This window comes from Cynara cardunculus, assembly GCF_001531365.2.
Source record: "Cynara cardunculus var. scolymus isolate 2C chromosome LG 17, CcrdV1, whole genome shotgun sequence".
Taxonomy (NCBI): Eukaryota; Viridiplantae; Streptophyta; class Magnoliopsida; order Asterales; family Asteraceae; genus Cynara; species Cynara cardunculus.
Window position 1 is genome coordinate 36,932,747 of NC_037544.1, and position 10,785 is coordinate 36,943,531.

The 10,785-nt window shown below is 36.3% G+C and overlaps 2 protein-coding genes across 2 annotated transcripts in view; one reads left to right on the forward strand and one right to left on the reverse strand.

Annotated features, from left to right (window-relative positions):
- LOC112500630 (glucan endo-1,3-beta-glucosidase 13-like) overlaps nt 1–3,810 on the forward strand; it is a 6,410-nt gene extending 2,600 nt beyond the window's left edge. Inside the window, exons 2-4 of the mRNA XM_025104154.1 lie at nt 272–1,546; nt 3,005–3,035; nt 3,485–3,810. Of these exons, the coding sequence (XP_024959922.1) occupies nt 272–1,546; nt 3,005–3,035; nt 3,485–3,611 (1,433 nt within the window). The 3' untranslated portion in view covers nt 3,612–3,810. The remainder of the gene's footprint in view (nt 1–271; nt 1,547–3,004; nt 3,036–3,484) is intronic.
- A 1,898-nt stretch (nt 3,811–5,708) lies between these two features.
- LOC112500149 (profilin-2-like) lies at nt 5,709–9,295 on the reverse strand. Its single transcript, XM_025103475.1, has 3 exons — nt 9,090–9,295; nt 6,901–7,038; nt 5,709–6,036 (listed from the first exon to the last, which is right to left on the reverse strand). The coding sequence occupies exons 1-3, from the start codon at nt 9,210–9,212 to the stop codon at nt 5,902–5,904; spliced, it is 396 nt and encodes a 131-aa protein (XP_024959243.1). The 5' UTR covers nt 9,213–9,295; the 3' UTR covers nt 5,709–5,901.
- Nucleotides 9,296–10,785: the final 1,490 nt, after the last annotated feature.

The following is a 10,785-nucleotide window of genomic DNA, read 5'->3' on the forward strand; positions in this document are numbered from 1 at the left end:
CAATCTGTGTTCGTCTAGTCTCTGTTGGAGGAGGTGTATTGGAGACCCACATCGGCTAGACTCCGACCATTTCTCTTGAATATATGTTGCAACTTCCCTATTTCTATTCAAGGGATCTTTTGGAGAGTAATCTAATGGGGTTAACGATAAAAAAAGTCCATATTTGTATGTCAAGTGCTTAGCGGTCAAGAATTGATTCATCTTTTGGTTCTTTCGTACGTTTGTGTGCATTTTGTACTACCCGTTCTTATTAGATTGTTTCTTTTTAAAGGAATTTGCAACGGAAGCACGATCGGGATATGCTATGGAAGAAATGCAGATGATCTCCCAACTCCGGAAAAGGCAGTAGAGCTCATTAAAAATCTAAACATCAATTCTGTTCGGATATATGATTCCAACATCCAAGTACTCAAGGCCTTTGCAAACACCGGCATTGAGCTCATGATTGGCATCCCAAATTCCGACCTTTTGCCATTTTCCCAGTTTCAAACCAATGCCGACACCTGGTTAAAGAACAACATCCTCCCTTACTACCCCGCCACTAAAATCACTTACATAACCGTCGGTGCTGAAGTCACCGAAGCCCCAACTAACGTCTCGGCCATGGTGGTTCCTGCCATGACAAATGTCTATACCGCCCTCAGAAAAGCCGGTTTGCATAGAAAGATCAAAGTCTCGACCACCCATTCTTTAGGGGTTTTATCTCGTTCATACCCACCTTCAGCTGGCGCTTTCAACAGTAGACACGCTGGTTTCTTGAAACCGTTGCTCGAGTTTCTTGCAGAAAAGCAGTCGCCTTTTTTGGTCAATACGTACCCGTATTATGCATATAGAGATTCATCGAGCAACGTTTCGTTAGACTATGCTCTTTTCGAGTCTTCATCTGAAGTAATCGATCCAAACACGGGTTTGCTCTACACGAACATGCTCGATGCACAAATCGACTCCATTTACTTCGCTCTCATGGGTCTGAACTTCAAGACCATCAAGATTATGGTCACCGAAACGGGCTGGCCTTCTAAAGGATCTCCTAAAGAAACCGCAGCCACACCCGAAAACGCGCAGACTTACAACACTAATCTGATACGCCACGTCATCAACAACACAGGTACGCCCGCTAAGCCCGGGGAGGAGCTCGATGTTTACATCTTTTCGTTGTTTAACGAGAACCGAAAGCCCGGATTGGATTCAGAACGGAACTGGGGTTTGTACTACCCTGATCAGACAAGTGTTTACAATATCGATTTTAGTGGGAAGGGGACTGTGGATGTGAATACGGGTGGGAACTTGACGACCGTAAACGGGACTTCGTGGTGCATTGCTTCGCCTACGGCTTCGGAGAAAGACCTACGGAATGGGTTAGATTGGGCTTGTGGGTCGGGGAACGTGGATTGCTCGCCGATTCAGCCGAGCCAGCCGTGTTTTCAACCAGATAGTTTAGTATCGCATGCATCTTATGCTTTCAACAGTTATTATCAGCAAAATGGAGCTACTGATATTGCTTGCAGCTTTGGAGGAACAGGGGTCAAAACCAACAAGAATCCAAGTAAGTATAATTTCCTAGTTTCCTTGTACAGATAGAATTATAGGGTGAGTTTGGTATCCAGACAGTACAACACAGTTGTTCAGCGTTTGGTAAGACAGAGTTAGAAATGGTAGAACTGAAAATGACAGAACAAATAAAATGACTAATTTACCCCTAATGAGCTATTTATATATTTTGATTAATTTATGTAATTTACTAAAATATAATAAAATAAATATTTTCCATAAGAAAATATATTATTAGAAAGTTTTGACACCGAAATAAAAAGTTTATTTTGTACCTTTTCTATATTATTTTTTTATTATTACTAATATTTAATAAATTACATAAATTAATCAAAATATAGAAACCATATAAAAATAATATATTGAGGATAGTAAAATGAAAGTTTAAAGAGCGTAAAATACAATAGATAAAATTTAAAGAATGAATAGAATATAAAGAGGGAGACGTGTTTGATGTTTAGAAGAGAATCAGGTTCTATTTTGAGTTTTTTATATTGGTAAAATATAGGTTTGTTCCATCTTGTTCTATGAGGTGGGGGTGGAACAAGCCTGTTCCACTTTGTTCCTGTTGTTCCATATAAAAAGTCATGCAAAACGTGAACGATGATCCTTGTTCAGTCATGTCCAGTGTACCAAACGCACTCTTACAGGACTTAAGTTTATAGGATCAAATAACTGTGTTGTATGTTAAGTGTGTCACAATAGCATGTTAGGACGTATTTGGACATCCTGACAAGTTTTTAGGACATTTTTCAAATAATGTTATATGAAAAGACTAATAAGACCCTCTATTTCAAAAGTAACCTAAAAGAACTTGTTAAGACTCCCATAAACGTTTTATTAACTTATTGTAACACCGATATGTAAGATGCATAATTGTTTGATCCTTAAGTACTAAGAGATATATTTGGTGTCTTATAAAGCCGATTTTGTGATAGTGACGTTTGACTAGTTGAGTTCAGTCATATAATACCATATGGGTATACAACTATATATAAGTTCAAAATCATATAAAAACCTCCTACATGTCAGAAAATCTATGAGCCAATATCGACCATACATTTTTAACTTTCATAATTATCTTATTAATTATATTATTGATTTTCCCCTTCTCTCTCTCTCTCTCTCTCTCTCTATATATATATATATATATATATATATATATATGTAGAGAGAGAGAGTTGGGATCATGAGTGACCAACTTGTTTTCTCTATATATATTGATATATATATATATGGTCTTGAGTAGCTCAAAGGTTTAAATATTTTGGGAACCCGGAAACCACCTATTTTATGTAGTATTCATGATGAATATCTATCATGTTAGTCATCATAAATATTACATAAAATAGGTGGTATTTAGATTCTCAAAATATTTAAGTTTCCTAAATGAACCTGCCACTTATATGCCAACTTAATTGTCTATTCCTAACCTTTATCTTCGCATGCACAGGTTACGACAATTGCTTGTACATGACAGCCGGGTACGTACACTCATCAGATGCTATAAATGCCAAAATAAATAACCACAATGAAAAAATGGTAGACGGTTTTAGAAATGTGTAATCACTACTACACTTTTTTGTAACTAACTAGTGACGATTCTACCTTAATTATAACGGTAGAATTGAAAACTAGACGCTCTTTTTTAAACTAAAACATAAATATGGACACCTAACCACAAGGGTGGTGCCTGATTGGTTTGAGTTTGGCTCCAAAGGTCAAAAGTACCAGGAGGTTCCAACTCCCAGGTTCAAATCCAATGAGAAATAAAAATCCCCTTGTGGCCATGGAGGTTCAAATGCGGTGACTCCGGGCTATCTGCAAAGCAGGTGATCACCCTGGGATTAATCTGCTTGCATAGCGGGTTGGATATCCAGGTTAATAAAAAAAATGGACATTTACAGCTTTGCTCGCGTGTTTTTATATGCAGGAGCAAGAAAACCACTGCAAGTAACGTAACTGCAAATGCAACTTCGTCGGCAGGTCAACGAGAGGTTTCAGCCCCAAGTGCTTATTGTCTACTCGTAATCTTTCTCGTGTTGATCCAATCGCTCTAAATTAAACCCATGTCTAAAGTGGACTCGATCGGGTTTTAAGTAATTTGTGGGTTCCCTTAGTTTTGTATGATAAGGTAGGAAATTGTTGTAAACATGTACCCATCAAGTGTATTAAAGCTTAGCTGCATGTTTATTTATGCATTTACTTTTGTTTAGACCCTCAAATCATTTATGCTTTCAATTGTGTCACGTCATTTTTATAATTATCATCTGTACTGTATATATGTAATTTACCTACACTTTCGAAAATGGTCTCCTGCTGTAACATTTATTAAGTATTTTATAAATTATTAATATACATTCTAATTATTTTTAGTTAATAAACACATGGTATGTAAATTTATTAATATTATATGTTTAATATGTATAATTATAATTTTAGGTAAAGTTCAACGTTTAAATTAATTTAACTATATTGTAATTGTAATAAGTAATTTAATAAAAAAATAAATTAACATTACTAATTCATAAAATATATTGTCTTATATAAAATAACTAATTTAAATAACGAAAAAGGAAAAAGAAAATTGCAATTGGTTTCGCAAAGAGTTTGAAACCGATGTGTTGATGGTATTAGGATCAAGATTCCTATACTCGGATATAATAATAATTTTGCAGTATCATGATTTGTGAGAAGACGAGACGTTTAAAGATCATATGTGATACAGAGATGTTGCGTTGATCGGTCATAAAATGAGCGAACCTTTCCAACGACACGACCAAAGTCACCTGCATCCTTTTGGACATACTGTATCACATATGATTTTGCCTTCTTTCTTTCATGCATGTTTGTAATTTTGTATCTTTTTATCTAAAGAAGGTTGCGTTACATAGGTTTCATGTGTTTGGAAGCAAGTAAATATTATCTAAATTAATTGTTTAAACAAGACAAATTGAACATTACAAAGGGGACTTTTTCTGATCATAAATGATGATTAAGCATATAATACGTCATGACCCAATGTACAGTTTTTATAATACCATATTTGAGATTTCTTACGTTTTTAATATGTAACTTAATTTAAATTGTTTAGTAATAGTAAACAACAATGTGCGTGTGTGTATATTTATTGTATATATATTCATATATACAAATTTACATTCATAAGTCAGGTCATGACCTCATTAACTCCAAAGGTTTAAGACTTGACCTCACCATCACAAAATTGCTTTACACCATTTGAAACCTTGGAGAACATGGTCTCTTTAAATAAGAGTTAATCGGGTAAGAATGTAAGGTGATGTTTGATTCACAAAATGGAATATGTCAGAATCAGAACTTGTCAAATGAATTGAGATCTAATGAAATTAGAATGTAACTTAATCATGTCTGATCATGCGTTTGGTTGGCAAAAATTGATGTGGAATCTGTCAAAAGAATTTGAAGATGCCTGCTTGATTCAACGAATGCATTAGTAGTGTAGATGGTAGTAGTGGTAGCAACGTTGATGGTAGCGGTGGTAGTGGTGCTGGTAGTGGTAGTGAGAGTGATGATGACTATGGTGATAGTGGTAGCGATGATTGTGGTGATGATGGTAAGGAGAAGACGACGCTGGCAACAACAATGGTAGTGGCAGAGATGGTGGCAATGGCAATGGTAGTGGGAGAGATGGTGGCAACGACAATGGTAGTGGCAGAGACGGTGGCAACAACGATGGTGGGATAGAATAAATACAAAAGTATAATGATTTTTATTTAAGAGATGATATGAAAGAATTGAATTCCTTGCTATAACTCAAGGAATTTCCTTACCAATAGTAAGCTGACATTTAGTTTGCAGAATGTTTTTAGATGGAATGAAATCTGTCAAAATAAAACTATCTGTGAAAAAATTAGAATCGAATGGCGGGTTTTTACCCCCTATTTTGTGGAATTAGATGGGTTTGAAGATTCCTTTCCCTAAAAGAAAATGAACTAAAAGGAATTCAACATTCCAATTCCATCAGATTCTTTCATGAAAGAATCTGATAACCAAACGCTACCTAACAAATGAATCAAACCGATGAATGGAATTGACCGTTCCAATTCCTTCAAATCTCGTCGGTCGGATTCCAACGAACCAAAGAAATGAACTTGTACGATATTATCACAAAAGTTGATTAAGAAATCAAGTGAGATTTTAAACTTTTTCTCAACCAAACAAACCAGAACTCGTAGAAATACAAAGTCTGGATATGCAAAAACGAAAAACAATGAATGACAGATTTGTTTACAATGGAAACAGATTGTACGATATTATCACAAAAAGTTAATTAAGAAATTGAGATCATAGAACACATACCAAATCCAACTAAAAACCTTGGTCCACCAGATAGTCACCCAGCCTTTCCACGATCGTGTTACATTGAGATGGAGCCATCGGCTCATCGTAGATGCCAACAATCAAAGCCATCCCAGTCTTCTTAATGGTCACGCCTCCGGGACCCTATACACAAATTACATCCATCAAAACCTAGCAACTAATACCAAAGGTTTCTCCAACTTGCAAAGCTAAACATGTAAGCCTAAGGGGCAGTTTACCAAACCCTTACTGCACAAGCGGCTATTGGGTGTCGCTTACCTTATCGGATGATGAGCATGGAAATGACAGTGAATCTTATCTAGCAAGAGGCAAAGGAAATAGCGAGAATCTTACCCTGTAAGTGAGGGTGAAGATTCTTAACCTGTTAGTGCTTATTGGGTAAAAGACGCTTACCAACAATTTATTTTGATGGCAAAAAATGTTATCTGATAAGATAAGTGAGGGTGGTGACTCTTGCAGGTAAGTGTTTGGTAAACAATCTCCAAGTTTGGACGATGAATGTGTAATAACATGATGAAAGCCAAATGAATTGTGATCTGAACCGTATGTAAGAACACTGTGTATGTACATGTGAATAAAATATGATAGACTAAGTTCTCCAAACATCGTACTTAGTTCTTCATTGCACTATTTGAGAAAATGCAAAGATAAAACAGCTTTGTACGAATGAGCAATTTCACACAAACTATGAAATGCAAAATGCAAAAAAGACAACATTCATACTTGGGATGCAAGATTCCACATGCATGAAAAATGAGTAGTAAATTTGTTTTATTACAAGAACCATGGTCATTTTGCAACAACAATACTAGTATGAGCCTATGAGGGCAGGAAAAATTTATCACGCTAAAAAAATGCCTGCGTTTGCGTATATATACCCCATCCGAAGGTGGGGTGTTTTTTTTTGGGGGGGGGGGGAAGTAGGCAGACCTGATCTCAAGAAGTAGAGCAGTTATTTCAAAAGCAACAACAGGGTAAATTCATCACCTTTTTGCCTCGAATAACAGCTCCTGCCTCTCCTTGAATCACCATATACTTGGTCCCACCAAGGTGTAAGCCGGTTGGAGCAAGTGAGCCAGGCTCATTGAAGTCGTTAATGATACCAGTTACTTCCTCTGGCTTCACCTGTAGAGCATCGATCAAACACTTGTTTAAAGATGATGACAAACATTTTTTTGATTTGATGACAATAACGAACAAATAGTTCCTCAAAACCATTTTCTTCAATCAATCTATCCAAGAAACAGATCCCTTTTCTTCATATTTGCTAAAAGTTTTAACTTGAGACAAAGAAAACTACCTATTTGGAACTGATTAATGTTAGGGTCAGACATCCAACATGTTGTGAATTGGATATTGGAGCCCAAAGGCCATGAAAAACATGATGAAGGCGTAAACATAACAATTTTCCTAGCAAGGCTACCAAGAGAGCCCATATTGCACGTTCGTCTGGGAGCTACAAGACCCTAAGGTGGGTTTGGTTCATAGAAGGGGCTGGAAGGGTGAGAGTGAGGTAGATGGGTGAAAGAAATATGCACGGTTTTTTTGGGTTTTTATTTGATGCGGGTAGTTTAGTAATCGACCAATCTTTTGCCACCTATTTTGGTATGCATTTTTGTACCACTTGGTCATTTTCTGTCCAGTCTAAATGTCGCACCAAACATAGAACAACAAACTTTTGTTTTGTCTCGCTCGTCCTGTTCCACGTACCAAACGCACCCTCAAACGTAAGACAAGTTTTTGTCCTATCTGTTTAGTCCTGTCCCACATACCAAACCCACTACCTACCATCAAGTAATAACAACTCTGTAACAAAACAATACCCACAGATGAACCCACAAATAGAAGGTAAATACAAGTAGCTGAGAGTCTTAAAACTGTCAATCACATACATATACATTCTACTTAAGCTTCCTTTAGGGTTTCCTCTGTTTCAGGTTGACAAACTCTCAGCTTGGATTTATGAGATTTAACCTCAATAAATCATTGATTAAAATGGACATCTTCCAAATTACACTGTTTCACAGGTGAACATCATTAAGCCACTCTGGTATCCCTGGCTCAGGAATCTTTTTTTCATAATATTCAGAACTCCACCCCCAAAAGCATTCAGTGTGTCACAGCTCACAAGGATAACCATGGTTCAATTACAATCATTCATCGGACACTTGGTTCAAACAAACAACCAGCAGTGGCAGATCTATGATTTTTGCCCAACAAGTGCAGCCAAATTCCAGCATTACGAGGATTTTTTTTAAGTTTTTTGATTGATTTAAAGATATTTTTTTTTTAGTTTTTCAGTTGATTTCAAGGGCTGTTTTTTTTGGTAGATTTTGGAAGACTTTGTCTTTTAGTTTTTGAGGAACTTTTTTGGATTTTTGGTTGATATTTGTTGTTATTTCTAATATTCCAAAGCACCGTTCAACTTTTAATGGGTGCATCTTCTGTCCCCAAAACGTTTTTCCTTACAAAATAAGATTAGCGGGTGCAAATACGATAGAATGGGTGCACGAGACCCGCTCGAGATCTGATAGGTCCGCCACTGTCAACCAGGAATCCTCAAACCAAAAACTCTATAGTGTAGATCCACTCATATCATCATGCATGCCACCGATTAATAGTTTCATCACGTTTTTCACCATTTCAAACAAAAACAATAGTAATGTCTTTATTTTCCAATTCAACTTTACTCAGATTTGGATTCTGGAACCTTCAGATAAAATTAAATGTAAGAATAAGACCATATCTGTATAACAATTGGTAAAGAGAATCAAATCAAATCAAGCAAAAACTCGTCCAATTTTAGTTATTCGCAACCTAAAATTTTTTATCCTAGGGATAGGCGAGACATCATGCAAGTTAAGCACTAGCTACCGAAACTAATCCCTTTACACCTTAACAGCAATGAAACCAGTTATAATATTCGAAATCGACACTAACAAACGATTTCAACCAACACATCATCGACTCATCGAGCCCTAAACCAGATCAACGAATCAACCATTCTAAACACAACGATCAAACTCTCAGAAAACTAAACAAATCTGAAACTAAACAGTACCGATATAGATCAGATCCGAAGCTTAATCAACAACAAACAATGAAGAACAGGTCAACTGAATAAAAATCGATGTACATATGAAATTTTTACGTGATTTAATGGATTAGAGATGGACCTGAGGGAAATTAGCGGATTGAGCCCAGATACTGCCGTCATGGCCGAGGATAGCGGCGGATGAGAGGTGGTTGCCTTCGATCTCGCACATCAAATGGTCATCGACGTAAGCTTGCCACGACATGTTATCCGATTATCGCTCTCGATCGCTCGAAATTTTCACCAAAAATCGTAGAACGCGCCTCAGCAGTCGTGGTGGGGATGGAAATAAATATAGCGTGGAAACAACGAAACTGTGGTGTGCATTTATGAAATTTTCACAGTAATTTACATGTTTGGTCCTTGTAGTTTGAAAAAAGTCACAAGTTAGGTTCTTAATTTGCTAAATATACGAATTAGGTCCTTTGATTATTATTTTACAAAGAGTAAACCATCATTAATACCCCTGACAGGTTCCAGTTCAAATCCAAATAGGTATAAAAATCCCCTTTTGGTCAGGGAGATTCAAATGCGGTAATTCTGGGCTACCCGCAAAATAGGTAGTCGCTTTGAGATTAGTCGACTTGTATAACGGGTTGGATATCCAAGTTAATCAAAAAAAATTTGTAAGGGAATCTTTAAAATAGAAAAAGTTGGAGACCTTGAGAATTTTGGATAAATATTTTACTCTAGCAGATACTTCAAAACTTTTTTCAAAATGGAGGGATGATATATTCCAAATAAAATAAAGTAAAAGTTCATGGTTCAATTTGGACTGATATCTATAATGTCGTTATTTTGTTTTGATTAACCTGGATATCCAATCTGCTATGCGAGCCGACTAATCCCAGAACGACCACCTGTTTTGCGGGTAGCCCGGAGTCACTGTATTTGAACCTCCATGACCATAAGGGGATTTTTATTCCTCTTTGGATTTGAACTTGAAACATCCAGGCACTTTGACCTTTGAAGCCTAAGCTCAAACCAATTAGGCACCACCCTTATGGTTACTTGGTATTCACATTGTTTGGTAGCCTTATATTTTCTTTACACGCTCAGTTTCATCTTTATATTAAAAACATATCATGTATAGATACAGTATTTTGAAATCAAATCAAGCAATTGAAAATGCAATTTTTTAACGATCAAATCACTTTCGACATAATTAAATCAACATATGTTGCCTGCAGTTCATTTTACCCGAACTTTCTAATATTCATACTGATATCTTTTCCTTATGCAATTCCGTATCTCTTTTTTCATGTTGACATTTCGTATTGTTGACCTTCCTATTCATATATGAAGCATTTATACTCAAATATTCACGAAATGAAAGAAACACTTGTATGCCATGTTTGACAACCATAAGTTATCATATAACCTAGCTACTTAGGTTGTGGCACACTCGTTAACCCTCAGGGGGATTTAGTGGATATAGAAAATCTAATTACTCTGGGTTCGAATCCAACGCTACCAAAGCCCTTGTGGCCATGGTCCATGGAGGTTCACCTGTGATGACTCCAGACCATTTGTGGTCAATCAGGAGATTGGTCGAAGCATGTAAACCGGTCAGAGACCCATGCTTACTAAAAAAAGGTTAAATATATAACCTATCATCTATACTGTATTATAAAGCATTGACAAAAACTCTTAAAAACCATTTTTTATGCGTAAAGTATTGTTTATTAATGCATATTACTTAAAACTCAAGATTACAAGTAGATTGTGCGTAAGTACAACTTATTAAAGCTCCATATCTGAATTCGTGTAACTAACTG